The sequence below is a fragment of the Quercus suber genome, unplaced genomic scaffold, assembly GCF_002906115.3.
Source record: "Quercus suber isolate HL8 unplaced genomic scaffold, Cork oak 2.0 scaffold_632, whole genome shotgun sequence".
NCBI lineage: Eukaryota > Viridiplantae > Streptophyta > Magnoliopsida > Fagales > Fagaceae > Quercus > Quercus suber.
In genome coordinates, this window is record NW_027070074.1 from 249,397 (window position 1) to 267,846 (window position 18,450).

At 36.1% G+C, this 18,450-nt stretch overlaps 2 protein-coding genes across 3 annotated transcripts; one reads left to right on the forward strand and one right to left on the reverse strand.

Annotated features, from left to right (window-relative positions):
* Positions 1-352: 352 nt before the first annotated feature.
* Positions 353-9,684, forward strand: LOC111998855 (histone acetyltransferase GCN5). Its single transcript, XM_065765476.1, has 14 exons — positions 353-777; positions 1,009-1,386; positions 1,517-1,581; positions 1,734-1,814; positions 2,353-2,424; positions 3,122-3,290; positions 3,820-3,863; positions 4,104-4,203; positions 4,969-5,037; positions 6,205-6,259; positions 6,949-7,067; positions 7,849-7,942; positions 9,025-9,166; positions 9,275-9,684. Exons 1-14 carry the CDS (start codon positions 523-525, stop codon positions 9,339-9,341), a joined length of 1,710 nt encoding a protein of 569 aa, XP_065621548.1. The 5' UTR covers positions 353-522; the 3' UTR covers positions 9,342-9,684.
* Positions 9,685-10,564: 880 nt separating this feature from the next.
* LOC111998839 (light-inducible protein CPRF2) lies at positions 10,565-16,266 on the reverse strand. 2 transcript variants are annotated; one of them, XM_024030944.2, is made up of 6 exons: positions 15,733-16,266; positions 15,547-15,637; positions 14,415-14,625; positions 14,159-14,234; positions 13,940-14,065; positions 10,565-11,147 (listed from the first exon to the last, which is right to left on the reverse strand). In XM_024030944.2, the coding sequence occupies exons 1-6, from the start codon at positions 16,072-16,074 to the stop codon at positions 10,698-10,700; spliced, it is 1,296 nt and encodes a 431-aa protein (XP_023886712.1). In that variant the 5' UTR covers positions 16,075-16,266; the 3' UTR covers positions 10,565-10,697. The 2 variants fall into 2 exon arrangements, with proteins under 2 accessions (XP_023886712.1, XP_023886713.1); XM_024030945.2 differs by having other exon boundaries at positions 14,415-14,562; positions 15,733-16,262.
* Between the last annotated feature and the right edge of the window lie 2,184 nt (positions 16,267-18,450).

Below are 18,450 nucleotides of genomic sequence, written 5' to 3' on the forward strand. Positions count from 1 at the left end.
AAACTATTAATCAAATGTATGGACAATACCTTTGATCAAAAAAAAAAAAAAAAATGTATGGACAATACCTGAAAAATAGAACTATTTTCCTTTTTGTTTTCTATTCTTGTCAACCAAACCGAGCCTTGGCTAAAGGTGCTATTCTTTTTTGGTCCTCAGTAATTCAAAATATGTTTGTTCTGAATTTTTTTTTGCTTCATGGGCCACTTGCTCCCTTACCCCATAAATAAATAAATAAATAAATAAATAAAAAAAAAAAAAGTAACTAGGACTAATAATGTAGGAGGCTAGGCCCATTAGTTTTATCTATAGAAAAAACGACGTCGTTTGAGGTTGAGAAATGAAATTAATGGCAAATTCGTAAATTGCCCACGTTCGTCGTCATTCTCGTTCAGTTCCTACCTCTGCAAATTGAACTTCGAAGTTCGAACCCTAAACTCACTGAGCCAGCTCTGTCTCTTTAATTATAAACGTTTTTATAACACTGAGTGACAGAGTCGAGTCGACTCGGCCGAGTCAAAAATGGACACGCACTCGTCGCACCTCACAGCGCCGAACCGCTCCCGAAGCTCTCAGTCTCCATCTCCGTCTCACTCCTCCGCCACCTCCTCCATCCACAAGCGCAAGCTCGCGTCTGACGACCACGCTCCCCCTTTCCCTCCCTCCTCCCTCTCCGCCGACACTCGCGACGGCGCTTTGACCTCCAACGACGATCTCGAGAGCATCTCCGCCCGCGGTGGAGGCGCCGACTCTGACTCCGACGACGATTCCGACGAGGAAGCCCCCGAAGCCACAAACGCCGAAGACTCCGATGAAGACGACTCCTCCATTCGCACCTTCACCACAGCTCGCCTCGACGCCGCCAACGCGGGTGGAGGCTCCGGCTCGGCTCGCAACACGAAGATCAAGACGGAGAATCTGAGCTACTCCCTCTCCGCCGACACTCGCGACGGCGCTTTGACCTCCAACGACGATCTCGAGAGCATCTCCGCCCGCGGTGGAGGCGCCGACTCTGACTCCGACGACGATTCCGACGAGGAAGCCCCCGAAGCCACAAACGCCGAAGACTCCGATGAAGACGACTCCTCCATTCGCACCTTCACCACAGCTCGCCTCGACGCCGCCAACGCGGGTGGAGGCTCCGGCTCGGCTCGCAACACGAAGATCAAGACGGAGAATCTGAGCTCCTCCGCCACGGTTAAGATCGAGAATTCGGATAGCACGAAGGACGGTGGGGCCCAGGGGACCGGTCCGGCGGGAGCCACAGCTCCGTCCGGAAGCTTGGTGCCTGGAATCGTTGTCAAAGAAGACGCCACGAAGATCTTCACTGAGAACATTCAGACCAGTGGAGCTTATAGCGCCAGAGAAGAAAGTTTGAAGAGAGAGGTAAGTCTCTCTCTTTCTCTCTCTGTGTGTCAAATTTTGAATCTTTGTTTGGAAAATTAAAGTTAAAAAGTGATTGATTCAATGAATTGAGAATAGAAATGGTGTTTGTGGGATTTGGAAATGAGTGCAGGAAGAGGCAGGAAGGCTCAAGTTTGTGTGTCTATCAAATGATGGAGTTGATGAGCATATGGTTTGGTATTCTATTCCTCTTTGCCTCATCTTGAATTTTCTTCAGTTATTACGCGTTTTTTTTTTTTGGCTCAACCAATGGAAGAAACAAAAGGATTCTAAGAGTTTTAGTGATTTAGTGCAAGTGTGGATTTTGAATTATGTTTGTGGTTTCTCAGGTTGATTGGATTGAAGAATATTTTTGCAAGGCAATTACCTAACATGCCTAAAGAGTACATTGTCCGGCTTGTTATGGATAGGTAATGTTGTGCACATCAATTCAATTGCAAACATTCTTCATTAATTCTCTTTATGAGTGGTCTTTTGCGTTGAGTTTCACAGATATTAACTCCGTTCATTCCTTCTACTTTGTGACTATTTTCATTATTTATTTTCGTCTCAATAAAATTATATTTACCTATACAAAAAAGAATGTAATGTTGTGTGAGGTTGATGCATACATTCAAAGGTATCATACATATGGAATGCTGTGTGAGGTTGATGCTGTTATTGTGTGGATCTATGTGCCGCTTTTATGGCCTTTATCATCTGATTTTTCATGTTGTTATGCTTTTAGGCTGTCAATAGTTGATTCACCTCCAAAGTGATGAAAATTTAGGGCGAAACTGTGTATAAGCTGAATTTATTTAAAATTTCCATACTTTAACTCAGAAGTTGAAAACCTATTTGGGAATATGATTTTTTTTTCCCTTTAAATTTATGTACATCTCTCTGATATTTAGTTTTTTGTTTTTTTGGGGGTTGTTTTAATTTGCTTTTTTCATTGAATTTCTACAGAAGCCATAAATCTGTAATGGTTATCCGACGTAATTTGGTTGTTGGTGGTATCACATATCGCCCATATATCAGGTAAATTTCATTTTAATTTCATCCTTATAATTGCTTATTTGTTTTTACCCTTTTGGTATCATTTACAGGTAGAATTTCCTACATATAGTTGCTCTATTCTGTAGCAATATTACATTTGTAATAGTGATTTTTATATTTTATTTGTTCTTATTATTCTTTGCGCGGCTGAGGTTGTCATATTTGTAACAATATGCCCACTTATTTGAAGTATTTTAAGTACAAATAAACGAGTGTAGAAGGTGGAGCACTTTCCCTGCACATTTTCATTCATGCCTCCTATTTCTATCCTGCTGTTTCATGTGCTTTCTTATTTCCTAATTTCATTCACTCCTGAAGTTCTTTCTATATGATTAATTAGCTCATCTTCCTATCTTTGTAGAGGTCAAGCAAAAAATGCATTTTTTTGGCTTTAAATCTTCCTTGTAATATGATCACACTTATCTCACAATCATCTGGGCTTGATTTTATTAGCAACAATCATGATTATCAGGAGTATGGCCTTTAGGCCATGAGACCAATTCTAAGTTTTCACAATGGATCTGGAATTCCTACCTTTTTTGTTTGCTTTGTGCGCCTCTTTGATTTAGTATGTGGGAGCTAGTAAAAACTCCGCAGTAATTTGTTGGTGTTATGGTTTGTTTACATGACACTTCATTTACCATATTTAATGAGACTCATTTTCCCTGGAAATTCTCAGCCAGAAGTTTGGGGAGATAGCTTTTTGTGCTATCACAGCTGATGAACAAGTAAAAGGTTATGGCACCAGGCTGATGAATCACTTAAAACAGCATGCGCGTGATGTAGACGGGCTGACTCATTTTCTGACATATGCTGACAATAATGCTGTGGGCTATTTTATCAAACAGGTATTTTTGTCTATCTTTTTGTGTGGTTGTTCTGGTACTTCAGGGTTTTATTACTTGTTTAAACTAAAAAAGGAAAAACCTTTTTTTTTAATTAGAAATGTTTTGACTTCTCTAGAGAGCATGGGTGATGATCTGCTGATAAAGTCTCTTTGTTTGGCAAAATGAAAAATGAGGGACAGAAAGTTAAAGGAGTAGATAGTTTCTTATATGGTTGTTTGTCAGTTATAATTCTTGATCAAGTTACTTAGAAGGTTAGGTTTAGTTTAGGTTAAACAAATGCTACATATGTAATAAAGATTAGATATTGGTTGGATCATTCATCTGACTTTTTAAACTGCTATTTTATCATCTATAATAATTATCTCCATAAATGGCTCCTTAAGGAATTCTGGGATCATCTCGATGTTAATGTTTTGGCATAGTTTTGCTTAACTGTTTCTTTTTTGTATTTCTTTTTATTTATCCTTCTCCTGATTGGAGAGGGTTTGATTTTAATAATGCATTGAATTTTATATTCTTTTACCTGTAGGGTTTTACCAAAGAGATCCACTTGGAGAAAGATCGATGGCATGGGTATGTCTGAAAACATCTCCTAGCTTAAGACTATTGAAAGTTTATTTTCACATCTACGTTATTTTTTTAAGCCTTTTTAAAACCGGTTTATTGTACCTTAACAACAGCAATGCTAAAATTTTCTTTCCAAGTTCATATGCCTCACCTCCTGTGAAAACCTGCTTCAGATGTATTGAATTAATTAAGACGTTCCATTCTATTTGTTTCTAGTATATTTATTAGAATTTCCTTAGCATCCAGGTATATAAAAGATTATGATGGAGGAATCCTTATGGAATGCAAAATTGATCCAAAGCTTCCGTACACGGATTTGTCAACTATGATTCGCCGTCAGAGACAGGTAATATGAATATCTTCTTAGTCACTCTGATAGTTTTTGGTTTGCATAATCAAAGTGAATGAGTTTATATGATAAGTAATTATAGATGAAATTATAGAGCAAAATATTGTCTGCCATTGCTCCAAACTACTTTGGGTCTTATTTTTACCACTTGAACTTTTACCTTGTTATCCACCCCTGGCAAATTATGTTACTTCCACCTTTTGGTTTTGTCTAGACCTTGCATTGTAAATTTGTTGAACTATTTAAATACCATCATTTTTACGGAGTGTTTGGAGAGTGCTATTGGTCTTCCTCTCTAGCTTCTTTTTAGTTCTCTACATGATTCTTCTTCTCTTATCATTGAACTACTGGAAATTCCAACCAATTCTCTACTAAAAGAAAGTTGCACAGCTGAGAGGAAATAAATATGTAGATGAGGGAAAAGTTGGTTGTTATTACAGATAACATTGCCTCAGGCAAAGCCTTTAGATTTTAATGTTTGAATATTTTGATCTCAAGTTGTCAAGGTATTTCAAACTTGGAAAGCAAAATGAAAGAAAAACCCAAACATGTGTACCTTTCAACCCCGGACTTGCAAGTCCTTTTTTTTTTTTTTTTTTTTTTTAATCACTTGAAAGTTGCTAACAGTTATCTTTCTGGTCAAACTGTTGCTTCTGAGTTCATTGTCCTCTCTCTCTCTTCCTGTTTTCTGATGTACTATATTATCTCATATTCTAACTTCTAACTATAATCTGAATTATATTGTTGTTTTTGTCATGATAGGCAATTGATGAAAAGATAAGAGAGCTCTCAAACTGTCACATCGTTCATTCTGGAATTGTTTTTGAGAAGGTATTATATAATATCATTTCTGGATGCCCTGAGCTCTCTAATCGATACATACTATATGCTTCTGATGGTTTTGTAGGATAAATGTTTAGCATTTCAGAGTGTTAATTGCTAGTTGTTTCAACTGAATTCAGTTTGCATGAATATCTAAAAGTAGATTAGACCTTTACATGCTTAGAGCACCTTCATGAAGTCAGTACATGATAACATGACCAAGGTGAATTTGCAATTTCCATGATTAAACAGTAATAATGAAATATGCCTATGTGATGCATATGCTGATTAAAATCATATGTAAATTAAAGAAGGAAAACACTACTAATGTTGTCAAAATTGAACAATAAAATGGTGATAATAAAATTAAAAAAAAACCCATGTTACACAACAGAAACATATCATTTAAAACTACATTTTTATCTAAAACCAAAAATTATTTTATAGGATTTAAATAATTCAAAATAAATAATGAGACTTCTTTTGATAAGGTTCTTGAAATTTTTTGCAATAAAGTTTTGAATGCAGTAGTATTAATATAATTTCATGATGAAATTCCTCCATCCCCCAACTATCTAATAATCCAAGAACCCAGAATAACCGCACAAATTTACCAGTTCTCATTTCTTTACTTATATTAAAAATAATAATAATAAAAAATCATGAAATTATCTTTAATAATTTTAATGAATTTATAGTGAGCCAAATGTCAAAAACATGTTATATGATATATAACACTTAAATTGAACCACATGGCATAACATGACTTGTTTATTTTATTACATGGCACATGTAAAACTCAAATTTTATAATATCACATAAGATTTGTAAATTCAATTTTTCCTTCCTAAAATATACTTCAAGCTATATCAAAGCTATTTCTCAGAAACTGTTAAAAATTTGGAAAGTGCCAATGTGTCTAAACTAGAATGAAAACTCACTACCTTTTTATATGATGGAATTATATACTAGACACCCAAGGAGATCCTCTGAATCATCTTGATGCATGTCAATAGCAAAGTCTGATACACAGACAGTTGTTAACACACCTTCTAAAAAGTTTGTTCTTTTTAATTTATTGTTTTTAAGGCAATATGCTTTATTTCCAAAATTATTATGTTAAAATGATGTAAAAAAGTGTTGTACCTAGTTCTGATGGAGAACATATTTGTTCAGAAAGAAGCTGGTATTCCCAAAAAAATCATCAAAGTTGAGGATATTCCAGGATTGAGTAAGTTTTTTTTAGCTTCCCCTCATTTTCAGTTTATTTGCTTGGCATTTGCTTCTTATGGTACTTATGGGAATTTCAGTACATCAAATAACATTTATAGTTCTAGTGCTCTGTCTTCTGGCTCAAAATTATTTACCCTTCACAATTTTTTTTTCCTACTGTTTTTTTTTTCAATTTTTTGGCCGATTAGCTGTTCTGAGTTTTTATGGAATGCTTCATATAGAGGTATCTCCTTTTCGTTTTTGCTGTTATACGGTAAAGTATGGATCTATCTATCAGATATTGCACATCAAAGTAAAAAATTTCCAATCTAAGCATTTACAAGAGAGAATATCATGTAGTAGTTGTATAAAACCTTGCTAATAAAGGTTAAATAGATTGTTTTATGTTCTTGTTTGTCACTACAGTTAAGGATGAGATACATAATTTTATTTAATTCAAAACATAAACTTATAAATATAAAAAACAAAAAAACATAAACTTATAATTAAATTGAGAGCACATTTTGGCTGTTTATGCTATGCTGTAGGTATCAACTTAGATATGTGAATAATGGTCTTGCTGATTCAATTTTTTATATCAGTCTAATTTTGCAATTTATGAGTCTAGATGCTACTTGAGTGTTTTTTGCATCGTTTCATGGAGTATCAAAGTGTTAATTAGATGTTTGTGGTTTATTTTGATAATAGGGGATGCTGGGTGGACCCCTGATCAGTGGGGCCATTCACGGTTTAGAATTGTAAGCGCTTCTACTGACAGTGCCACTCATCAAAAACATCTGACTGCATTCATGCGCTCACTTCTAAAGGCAAGTTTCTAACATCTTTTTCTCACTTTTTTTATTTTTATTCCTGTAATACTTATACTCTTACCAAAAGAAGAATTTATTCATGTAAGCTCTGGAGATACTACAACTATCCAACAGATATTGCAACTTCTATAGAATTAATGTTAAACTAAGTTGCAAAAATAAAAAATAAGAAGGAAGCAGAAAAACATAGTCATGACATGATTGCAAAGAAAACGCATTTGTTTGCCACTTCTAAATCAACTTGAATTTGACCTGAGGTTGCAAGTTAATGTCCCTCATTCAAGGATGTTGTCCTACTTTTCTCAGATCTATGCCCTTACACAGTCACTTGTGCTTCAGGCACTTAGCTTCAAGGCATGCATGTAAGTGAGAGGGTCAATCTGATACCCTCTTTAGAAGAGTGAGTGACTACTGATAATTAAATATACATATTCATGCCTTTGTGCTCTGCAACAATTAAATAAATACCTATTTTTCTATAATGATTTACTAAATTGACTCCTGAAACTATCTAAATGCCTTTATTTCATACAAAATTTCATATTAAGTTTTCTCTATGATGTGTAGGACCCACCAGATCCCAGGATGACTTGTGGGGAGTTGTCTTTTGTGCTTGCAGTGTGAATATAATAAAATTTGCAGAACTTGTCATAGAATTCAGAAATGAAAGTGTGCTTGCAAATTTCCTTTTTTTTTTCCCTTAACATCTCCTTCTGTGGCTTGATTGTGCTTGTCAATATTTATTGGAATCTTACCAAATGGGTTTTCATTTAAGCAGTCGCTGAATGATCATGTTGATGCTTGGCCATTCAAGGAACCAGTTGATGCACGAGATGTCCCCGACTATTATGACATCATCAAAGATCCAATGGGTAAGAACTATTGCTTTGGTTCTGGTGCAATACCGTCCAATGGCTCATAACAAAAGTTAAAAGTTAACTTTTTGTTGGTAGGCATTGGATAGGATACAAAAAGGTAAAAATATATATATATATATATATATTTAAAAAGTTAACTTTTTTACTTTTTGAATCCAATGGCTGATAACAAAATAAATAAATAAATAAATAAATATGAGCCATCGGATGGTATTGCATCTGGTGCAATTTATTGCTCCAGATCCGAATCCCGCATTTATATATTTCATCTTGACAAAGTATCATATGCATCATATTCATTTCCTTGGATTACCGAAACTGTTTTGGTCATCTCTTTATGAACATTTACTCATTGCCTCTTTGAAACAACGGGTATTTCTAGTTTTGTCAATGCCTGAAACAATTGTTTCTTCTCCACCTTACGATATTTCATGTGAGGTTATAGCTATTCTACCATTAGAGTTGAATTTTCGTGTGAGGTTACTATATCATTAGGGTTGACAATTTCAGCTGAGGTTTATTATTATTATTATTTTTTATAAGTAAAAAAAAAAAAAAAAAGGTTAATTGTCTTCAAACTTGTAATTGGCTTGAAATTATCTATATAACACCTAGAAGGGTAACTCAAGTTTTTTCATTCTTGTAAAATTTTAGACATACTGAAAATTAATGTAATAATGGTAGTGCGGGACTATAATATTGAATTAACAAGCTTTCTTAGTTGTCGATGGGTGTCCATGTCTTATTAATGCAACCCCCAACGCCTTCCTCTCCTGCTCTCCCTGCTTCATTGATGACGTTCATTCGCTAAATCACCATGATGTTGGGAAATTTGTCAGTTTTATTTGTTCCAAATCTATTCTTGCCATACTCTTCAAGCCGTAATAAATGAAATCTTGATGATGTTGAGTCCTTCCAAAACCAGTTTTTCAGTAACTATAGCAAAGTACACTAAAACCAAAATCTATGATTGCTTGTGCCCTATGTACTTTCTATTGAAAAACCCATAAAAGAAACTAATCTTGTGCATTTTTGTCAAATATGTGATACTTTCATGGATTGTCAACCTACTATAGATCTGAAGACAATGTCGAAGAGGGTAGAGTCCGAGCAATATTATGTAACATTTGAGATGTTTGTTGCGGATGTTAAAAGGATGTTTGCCAATGCTCGCACCTACAACTCCCCCGAGACCATTTATTATAAATGTTCAACCAGGCATGGCATAGTGCTCTATTCCTTATTCAAATCTTTTCCTTTTTTTTATTTTTCTTTTTATTTTTTTTTTAAATCCCCACTATTCTGACTACGGTAGACTTTTTGCAGGTTGGAATCCCATTTTCAAAGCAAAGTTCATTCAGGTCTCCAATCAGTTAACAAAATTCAGCAGTAACGGATTCCATATATGTAGTACTCTTTTCTGAAGTATATCTGCATGTGGATCATGTCACTCATGGGTCACGATGATTTTTTTTCTTGTTCTATGAGGTTCACATAATGGGTGGAATACCATACGTGGAGAATCACTCTGCTACAATGGCCAATGGTCACTCCACCAAGTCCAATCACAGGACAACCAACTCAGCTATTATCATTGTAGGAAAACAGCTTTAGGATGAATAATGGGATTGTTTCTTGCCGACAGATATTTATCCATGGACTATGTAGTTACAATTGTAAAATTAATTTGTAAATTTTGCCGTAATATTAATAGTAGCTGTAATATTTTTCTGAAATGCAATATTGTGTTACAGAAGATAATTGCTTTGGGGAAGGGGGGAGCAGAGTTGTGTGAAAAGGATGACCTCCATAGGTTGGACCCGAGGGTTTTTTTTTTAAAGACCTCTTGTTATCTTGAACATCTTGATAGTCACCTCCCCATGACATGGTGGAGTGTGTAAATCTAATACAAAATTAAATTGCAAAGAAGCATATATATGAATATAGCTGCTTGGATAAACCACCAGGTCAAACACTGTTCCGATTGTAAAAGGTAATCTTGAAAATGATCCAATTTTTGGAAAACTATTTTTGTAAATTGACTGGTTTACCGTATAGTTGCGGCCTTGAAAATAAACTTGAAATTATTTGATTCACATGGAAAGAGTGTGTTTGGGGTGGAAAGAGTGTGTTTGGGGAGGAATATTTATTCCTCTCCCTCGTAATTTATTTGTAGGTACTTCAATAGTTACAATGAAGGGTGTTTCGAACCCTATTTCTCCTAAATCCTAATAAAGTAGAGCAGATTATGTCTCTAAATTATAAGGCTCTTGATTCTCTTAAATTTCACAAACATACAAATAAGAGGAACGGGCCATTCTCCTCCCCTTTCCTCTTCCCTTGTTTCTCCCACTATTATGGATGCCTTAAAATATTTTGATGGCCTTTTGAAATACTCTGGATGCCTTATAATATTTTGATGACTTTTGAGACGTATGAGTTCTAAGCAAAAGGAAAGAGAATATGGGGCACATGAGTGGTAGGATTGTGTTTTCATGAAAAATGGATAGCTTCGAACTTTATGGGATGTAGCACCAACATAAACACTAGTGATGTTCCCTGCAATCATTTCAAATTAGCAAAAAAATAAAGCTCAATCCATCCATAATTTTCAAGTTATTAAACTAGAAACTGAAATGTGAAGCCTATTATTTAAGTACTCCCATCCAAATTAACCAATAGTGAATAAACTAAATCATAATAATAACAAGAAAGATGCAGTTGAATCAATATTCACATATAATCTGAACTAATACTTATTCTGCTGGTTATTGTTTGCAACTGCACGAGAAAGCTCATTGTCCCAACCAGGCATGGCCCCATCCGAACCAGTGTTTGGGGAAATCTGCTTTTGCACTTGTTGCACGCCAGTTGTGTGCTGCACAGAAGACATTTCAGCGACTCTGCTTCCCCCAATATCTTTATGTTGGTTTCCCATAAGAGGGATTAAGGGGTCAGTGGCAAAACCATTGTCTAGTCTCTGGGGATGTGGAGCACCATTGCCAACTGTAGGAACTGGCGGCTGGTGAATGAATTGGTTGTGGTTGAGGTTTGGTGGAATGGGTAAAGAAGCATTTGTAGATGCATGTACCGAGCTATTGTTGACAAATGGCATTCCTGCACCAGGTATGTTAGCCATCGCTAGCAACAGTGGGTGGAGCCCTGTCACTCGCTTAATTTGTTCTTCAGCCATCTTCACCTGTGAAAATCCATATAATATATTAACTACATATTATTTGTGAAAGCAAAAACTCCATATAAAAATAAAAGTGCAAGCAATTTATTTCAAATTTATTTCATTATATCCATCCAAAATCTCTTATATGAAGCAATTAGAGACTTCAGAGAGGCAATTCCAGGCATGAGACTCATACTAGCATCTTAAGCAGCTTTCTGGTATGTGACATAGATACAAGTTGTCAAATAAGACAAACTTGATGCAACATGGCAGTCAACATCAGAAGATGTGTCAACATCCATTCTGTGAAAATAGAATGACTAGCACGTGATGCAAAAATCACCATCAAAGAATATAAACAAAAAAACAGGCATTGGAAAATACATCACAGACTTATATCCATATTCCATGGTGCAATCATACTACAGAATTGGCAAATTAAGAAGATTGCAAATGTATTGCTCCCAGCCAATAGTGCAATAAAAAACAAAACAGAATTATCTATAATCCTATGGAGGATGGAGCCTATTTTGCGCTACTATAAAATATGGACCAAAGCACTGGAAAAACAAGTAATGTTAGTAATCAGTGACTCTTTCATTTATCCACCCTGAGGCATGAGTCCAAACCATTCCTAAATTTAGCCCTGACCTAACTGGCTTAATAGAGGCAGTGTTATTGACTTTAAATGAAAGATTAAGATGAACACAAGAAAAATCTTGTCTTGACCATAAAATGCTATAACAACTTAGTTTTGTAGATAACAATTAAAGATTTATACGGATACATATGAAGACACTCTGGTGTCTGAGTATGCATGCCCACTTCAGTATGGAGAACAGACAACAGCATGCCCACTTCAGTATGTATGTTTTTCATTTGGTAAACTTATATACTAGAGCATAATTGTCAAGTATGGTCCAACCACTTAACTCGTAGGACCATAAACTAAACATTGTTCAAAATGAGCCAGATGAATATGCCAACAACCGCGGAAATAAAAACCAACTTACTAAGCATCACACAACATATGCACAGTCCATTCACTTTTCACTCACCAAAAAAAAAAAAAAACCTAAGGGATATTTTCCTTTACAGCCCACAAGAAATAGCATAAAAATTTAATCTCCATAGGATGTTCAAACATTATTAATAATTTTACAATTTTACACTAAATCCAATTTTCATATAACTTCATAGTCACACAGTAACCTCGTTGGCATTTATTTTCAAATAACGTATATTGATTTATTGCTCTGGGCAAGTCTGAATTGGTTCCGGTTGGAGTAGTGCTTAATATTGATTTATTGCTAAATGTCCTTAGCTGCAAGTTGGGCTCTCTACCAATGAAAAGTCTGGGTCTTCCTTTGGGTGCTAAATTCAAGGATAAGACTATATGGACTCCGATTCTGGAGAAAATGGAAAGGAAATTGGCAGGTTGGAAATGCTTGTATCTATCAAAGGGAGGTAGAGTCACTCTAATCAAAAGCACCCTTTCTAATTTACCCACTTACTTCCTTTCTCTATTTCCTATACCTGCTAGTGTGGCTAACCTAATTGAGAAGCTTCAGCGGAATTTCTTATGGGGCAGTTTTGGTGATGAACCTAAAATGCATTTGGTTAAATGGGCTACTGTATGCGCTCCTATTTCTTCGGGTGGATTAGGGATAAGGAAGATAAGACTTTTCAATATAGCTCTACTTGGGAAGTGGTTATGGAGATTTGGGATTGAGAAGGATGCCCTTTGGAGACAAGTGATAGAGTTGAAATATGGATGTCTATGGGGGGGATGGTGTACCAGATCTATTAAGGGTCCTTACGGTGTTGGTTTATGGAAGAGTATCAGTCAGGGTTGGCCTTCTTTCTCTCGCCATATTCTGTATGATATTGGTGATGGGTCTAGGGTGAAGTTTTGGCAAGACCATTGGTGTGGAGAGACTCCTCTTGCAGTTAGCTACCCTGACCTGTTCAGATTTTGCAAGAATAAGGAGGCTAGTGTGGCTGAGCTCATGAAATCCCCCAATGGTGTCCTTTTTTGGGATGTGAGTTTCTTTAGGGGTGTGCATGTTCGAGAATTAGAGGCTTTGTCAAGCTTCATGGAAACCATTTATGGTTCTTCTATAAGGGGGTTTGGTGAGGACAAGATGTGTTGGTTTCCTAGCAAAGCTAAGGGGTTCTTGGTGAAAGATTATTATAGAATTTTAGCTGGTCTTACTATCTTCGGTTTCTTGGTGAAAGATTATTCTTGGTGCCACATATGCAAGAGTAATGGTGAATCGGTTGACCATCTCTTCCTTCATTGTCCCGTTGCTATGGATCTATGGTCTATGGTTTTGGGTTTATTTGGTGTATCTTGGGTTATGCCTCATACTGTTTTGGGGCGGTTAGGGTGTTGGCAAGGTAGTTTTGGTCATCATCGAAATGGTTATATATGGTCCATCATTCCTCATGGCTTAATGTGGTGTCTTTGGAGGGAGAGAAATAGTCGTTGTTTTGAAGACATTGAGAGATCTATTCCGGATCTCAAGCTTTTCTTTTTTAGAACTTTGTTGGATTGGTTGTTAGCTTTGCAAAACAAATCTTTCCCTTCTTTTTTTGTTTTCCTTGATTCTTGCAATTTTTGTTTTTGATTTGTTGTCTTCTTGTTCACTCCCTGTGTACTAGGGTGTTTCCTTTTTGATATCAATATATCTTATTACTTATCAAAAATAACGTATAAAACAATACTTTCAAGAGGAAACAGATATAAGCTCATTACAAAAGATATGCAAGTGACCAAAAACTTTCACAATTTGACAACAATGGTGGGTTACCTGTGCTCTCATTGTCTCAATTTCAGCTTTTAAAATTCTGTTGTCAGAACCAGATGTGCCACACTTATTTTCCATTTCAGAGAGACGCTTGGATAATGTAGAGTGTTCAACCCTAAGATGACCAACCTATATAAAGCCTTATCACTTCAACAAAAATCATAAAAACAAGGATATAAATGGTGAGTGAGTTTGGCGTTAACAAGAAACAAAAAGCAGTACCTGTGTCTCAAGTTCACTCATCTGTGCTTGTTTTCTTCGTCTTGAGCGTCTAGCTGATTCTCGATTTGACAGCATCCTAAGTCAAACAACCAACATATCAATTGAAATACGACTGTACTTCCTTTTTGTCTAAAAAAAATTAAAATATATATATATATATATGGAAAAGAATCAAATTGGTTTGCAGACCATTTTATGTTTAAGAAACACAAACCAAATGAGTTTAAAGCATAGAAGAAACAATTTTTGAAGTTACCTCCGGGCACGCTTTGCATCAGCAGGATCCATATTCTCAGTGATCTCCAATTCTCCCTCAAATTCATCATCATCTGAATCATCTCTTGATGATCCACTAGTTGCTTGTATGACTTGAGGTTCTGATCTTCTTTGCAAAGGAGGTAATGCTGGATTTCCAAGAGGTCCACCATCAGCCTCAATTTGTACAATAGGGAAACCATGACCAATACCTATAGTACTAACATACAATTTAATTTACAGGTGTGTGCAGGGAGAGTCCCCCAACTATATTTGAAAATGTATTGGCTATCCATAAAGATAAAGAGAGCTCTCTTGTAGTTCTGCACACACAAACAGAGTTCTTTAAAAAAATGAAATTAATGTAGTTGTTTTTAATAAAAAGAGCAGCCTCTCACACTCATACTAGAACAAATCTACCATATTGAGGGTATGTTTGGAACCGAGTGAGATGGAGGGAGAGTGACTGACTGACCGTAATATACTATAATTTAATTCATTCCACTCCCTATCTCCCTCAACAATTTGAATGGTAGAATCCCACTATCAGGGACCCTCTCCTGTGTGGACCTCCAATGCATAACGATTGCACCAAAATTGGACCACCGTCTATAATGCCAGCGGGTCATGTGGAGGAAGAAAGTGGCAGTTTCATGGACATGGATATCTATGTGGTGGCTTACATAATGGTGTTGTTGGGAATTGTTGCAGTTCTCTTACTAGTGTAAGGCATGGTTTAACCTCATTGAAATGTCTATTGACAATTGCTACTGTTTTGTAGTGCTTCATTGCCGTATGTTGCCCAATTCCAGGCTTTCCTAGCCTAATCTCTCCCCATCTCCCTCCTTCATTACATAGGCTACGTTCTGGTCTCATTTAGCAATAAGGAACATAGAAATGCATATAAAGCCACGTTATATATGTCCAAATTGTGGTAACTCGTCAATCATAATGAACTCTACGTATTAATTTAACACCTCCAATAAATTTTTCGGATATAATAACACACATGAGAAAAGGCAGCAAATTGATTTACGATTATGAATTTTCTCATTGAAATCAAACAAAGATTATATATACTATAATAGAATTGACATCAGTAATTTGATAAGGAAAAGTTGAAAAGGCTGTACCATTAGGTTCGGATCCCAATTGAGACGGATTTGGCCGCTTTGCTGGAGTCTCCGCTACATTACCAGTTTCTTCAGGCTTTGAATTCGATCCCTGCACTCAAAAATTTCCAATACCAAACAAAATCAAAACCGATAATCAGTCAATCATACATGTATATATATGCATGTATAGAGAGAAAGAGAGACTCTTTGAGCCACGGCGGCGCAAGCGAGGTCGAGCTTGCTTTTGAGAAATGCGCGGTACTCATCGGAATGAACGGCAGCCATCGGAAATGGATTCGACGGCAGATGAAGGAGTTCGTCGAGTTCGTCTGGTTTCGACGAGGACGATTCCACCGGCGAAACCACATCGGAGGCGATCGCCGCAGGAGTCTCCGGAGCAGGAATCTCTGACTCCGTGCACTGCTCGACAAAGTTCATCAACGCCCACTCGGATTCGCTCCGGGTCATCGGACCCGAGCTGATATTGTCGCCGGTGCCGGACCAGAAGGAATCGGCGATTTCGTCGACTGGGAAAACTCTATTCATTGCTCTCGATTAGATTGGATTCGAGAAGAAATGAGTTGTCGAAACTTGCTTTTTGATTCGCTCGCTTTTCGAGCTCAAATTGTGGCTGCGCTATTTATATATGAAAAGGATCGCTGAGAACTTATACAGTGCTGTAAGAAACTGGTAATGTAGCGGAGACTCAACCAAATCGCCACGTATGCACTAGTCAGAGAAAAGTAAGCTATTACGGTACACGCTATTGATGTAGGAACTAGGAAGGTGAGTTTTTCTTTGGGATACATTTTGTAAAAGAGGAAGAGAAGGTAACTTAGAGCATTCGCATCCGCTCATGTAAAATTTGTGTCTATTTTACACATAAAAATTTATTTTTTCTATTTTACACATTCACTTTTACAATATACTCATATCAGTTCATTTATTCTATCCCCTCTTCTATTTAAATAATCAATTTTTTCAATTATTTTATTATGTCCCAACTACCCTTTTATACGCACTCTGTCTCTCTCTGTCTTTCTCTCTTTCCATTTTTTTTATTCTATTTCTCTATACCCATCTATCTCTCTCGGTCTCCCTCTCGTATCTCTCTCAGTCTCCCTCTCGGTCTATATCTCTATACCCATCTCCGATCACAAGCTCTATCTGATTCACAGCTCCGATCTCCCTAACTCCGATCCACAAGCACCGATCTCCCTAGCAAGACCCACGAGCTCCGGCGATCCAAATCCTCTCTTCATCGCCCGATTCACGCTCCACGCTTCACTGGCCGACCCACGAGCTCCGGCGACCCAGATTGCTCCGATAAGCACCGATATCTCTGTCTGTTTGGGTTTGTTTGTGTGTGGGTGTGTTTGTGTGTGGGTTTGTTTGGGTTAATTTTCAGTTGATTTTGGCCGTTTGGGTTTGTATGTGTGTGGGTGTGTTTGTGTGTGGGTTTGTTTGGGTTCATTTTCAGTTGATTCTAGCGCGCTGGATGTTGGGGAAGAGAGGTAGGAGATGAGCGTCAGTTAGAAATGAGGGAGAAAAAATTATTAAGAAATTAAATACACGAGCTACAGTACCCGTGTAAATATACACGGGTACTGTAGCTCGTTGATAAATTTCCACAAGTTTACATGATTTTAAAAGGATTGATGTGGAGTGTTTTTTGATTCAAAATGTGTAAAAGTGATCAAAATGTGTATTTTACACATTTATACCAGAGCTGATGCGAATGCTCTTAAGCGGTAAGCAAAAAATGAAAATAATTTATGAAACTTTTGTTAGTTTTAATTTTAATTTTTTTTTTTTTAAGATGTGATTATTTTTTAACAATATATTAGACTTTTTTAAATTAAGCTATTTATATTTGTTATATCGTGAAAGTGTTTTAAATTTTGTAAATTAATCAAAGTAGACTGAAGTTAATCGAATTGACTGAAATGCTACGTTAATATAGCTCAAAAAATAGCATAGTAACAAATATAAGAGTTTAATAATAATAAATGTTATTTCTCCTACTCTTCAACTTTTAGATATTTTATAGAGAACAAAGTTTGACAATAAACTTGATTATAGCATCTAGAGTAAGAGAAACTTTGTTCTTATATAAATGATTATTAAAACTTGCCTAGTTGCTTTCCACATACATCATACGATCACAAGGTGATGTATTACAACTTTAGAAGCTGCTTTTTGAAGGTGTGAAATGTGTGGATCATTCCATTAGAAATTTTCTTCTTTCAATCTGATTTTGAACTTGTTAATTTGAAGAATAATTGTTAGAAAGAACATTTGTCTAGAGTTCTTAATTGAATTTGCTTCTTTTTTTTTTCTTTTTTTTATGAGGAAAATTTTCATAGATTTAAAAGTGTAGTAGAGATCTTTAATGTTTTCTTCAATTTTTTAATTGAATTGAAATTATTTTAACATCTTAATTATGCAATTTCATGTAGGATTGATGATTTGTTGTGAAAATTTCATAAAATTTTGTTGTATCCCTAAACTTTCTATTCAAATATGATCAATGATTGGTATTGTTGAGGAGCCATCTGCAATTACTATGACCCTCATTGCCGGTGTAAGAGTTTGAATACTGGTGCCAGAAAAGAAAGGTTATTACTGTGAACAATTGCTTAAATCAAGGGAAGTATTAACTCACTCACAAATAATTTTTAGTATTCGGAGCATGGAGAATGATACTCCTCTTACATTCATGGTGGGGTGTACTCATTAAATTCATGGTTAGATCACCATGAATGTAAGAAGAAGAAACACTATTTTTCCGTATTTCAGGAGTATATAAGAATTTTCCCTAACTAATGCACTCAACATCCCAAGACATTGGTTTTGAGATTAGATGGTGAAAATCTATTCTGAAAATTGTAAAATTGTTTTGGTGTAAATGAAAACATATTC

Excerpts from the sequence above, each read along its gene's own strand:
- LOC111998855 (XM_065765476.1), top strand. The coding sequence starts at position 523 with ATGGACACGCACTCGTCGCACCTCACAGCGCCGAACCGCTCCCGAAGC. Across the intron at positions 778-1,008 it reads CCGACGACGATTCCGACGAG|GACTCTGACTCCGACGACGA; the intron begins GAAGCCCCCGAA and ends GGTGGAGGCGCC. Across the intron at positions 7,943-9,024 it reads CATCATCAAAGATCCAATGG|ATCTGAAGACAATGTCGAAG; the intron begins GTAAGAACTATT and ends AACCTACTATAG.
- LOC111998839 (XM_024030944.2), bottom strand. The coding sequence starts at position 16,074 with ATGAATAGAGTTTTCCCAGTCGACGAAATCGCCGATTCCTTCTGGTCC. Across the intron at positions 15,638-15,732 it reads GCGCCGCCGTGGCTCAAAGA|GGATCGAATTCAAAGCCTGA; the intron begins GTCTCTCTTTCT and ends TTTTGAGTGCAG. Across the intron at positions 14,626-15,546 it reads ATTGGGATCCGAACCTAATG|GTATTGGTCATGGTTTCCCT; the intron begins GTACAGCCTTTT and ends TTAGTACTATAG.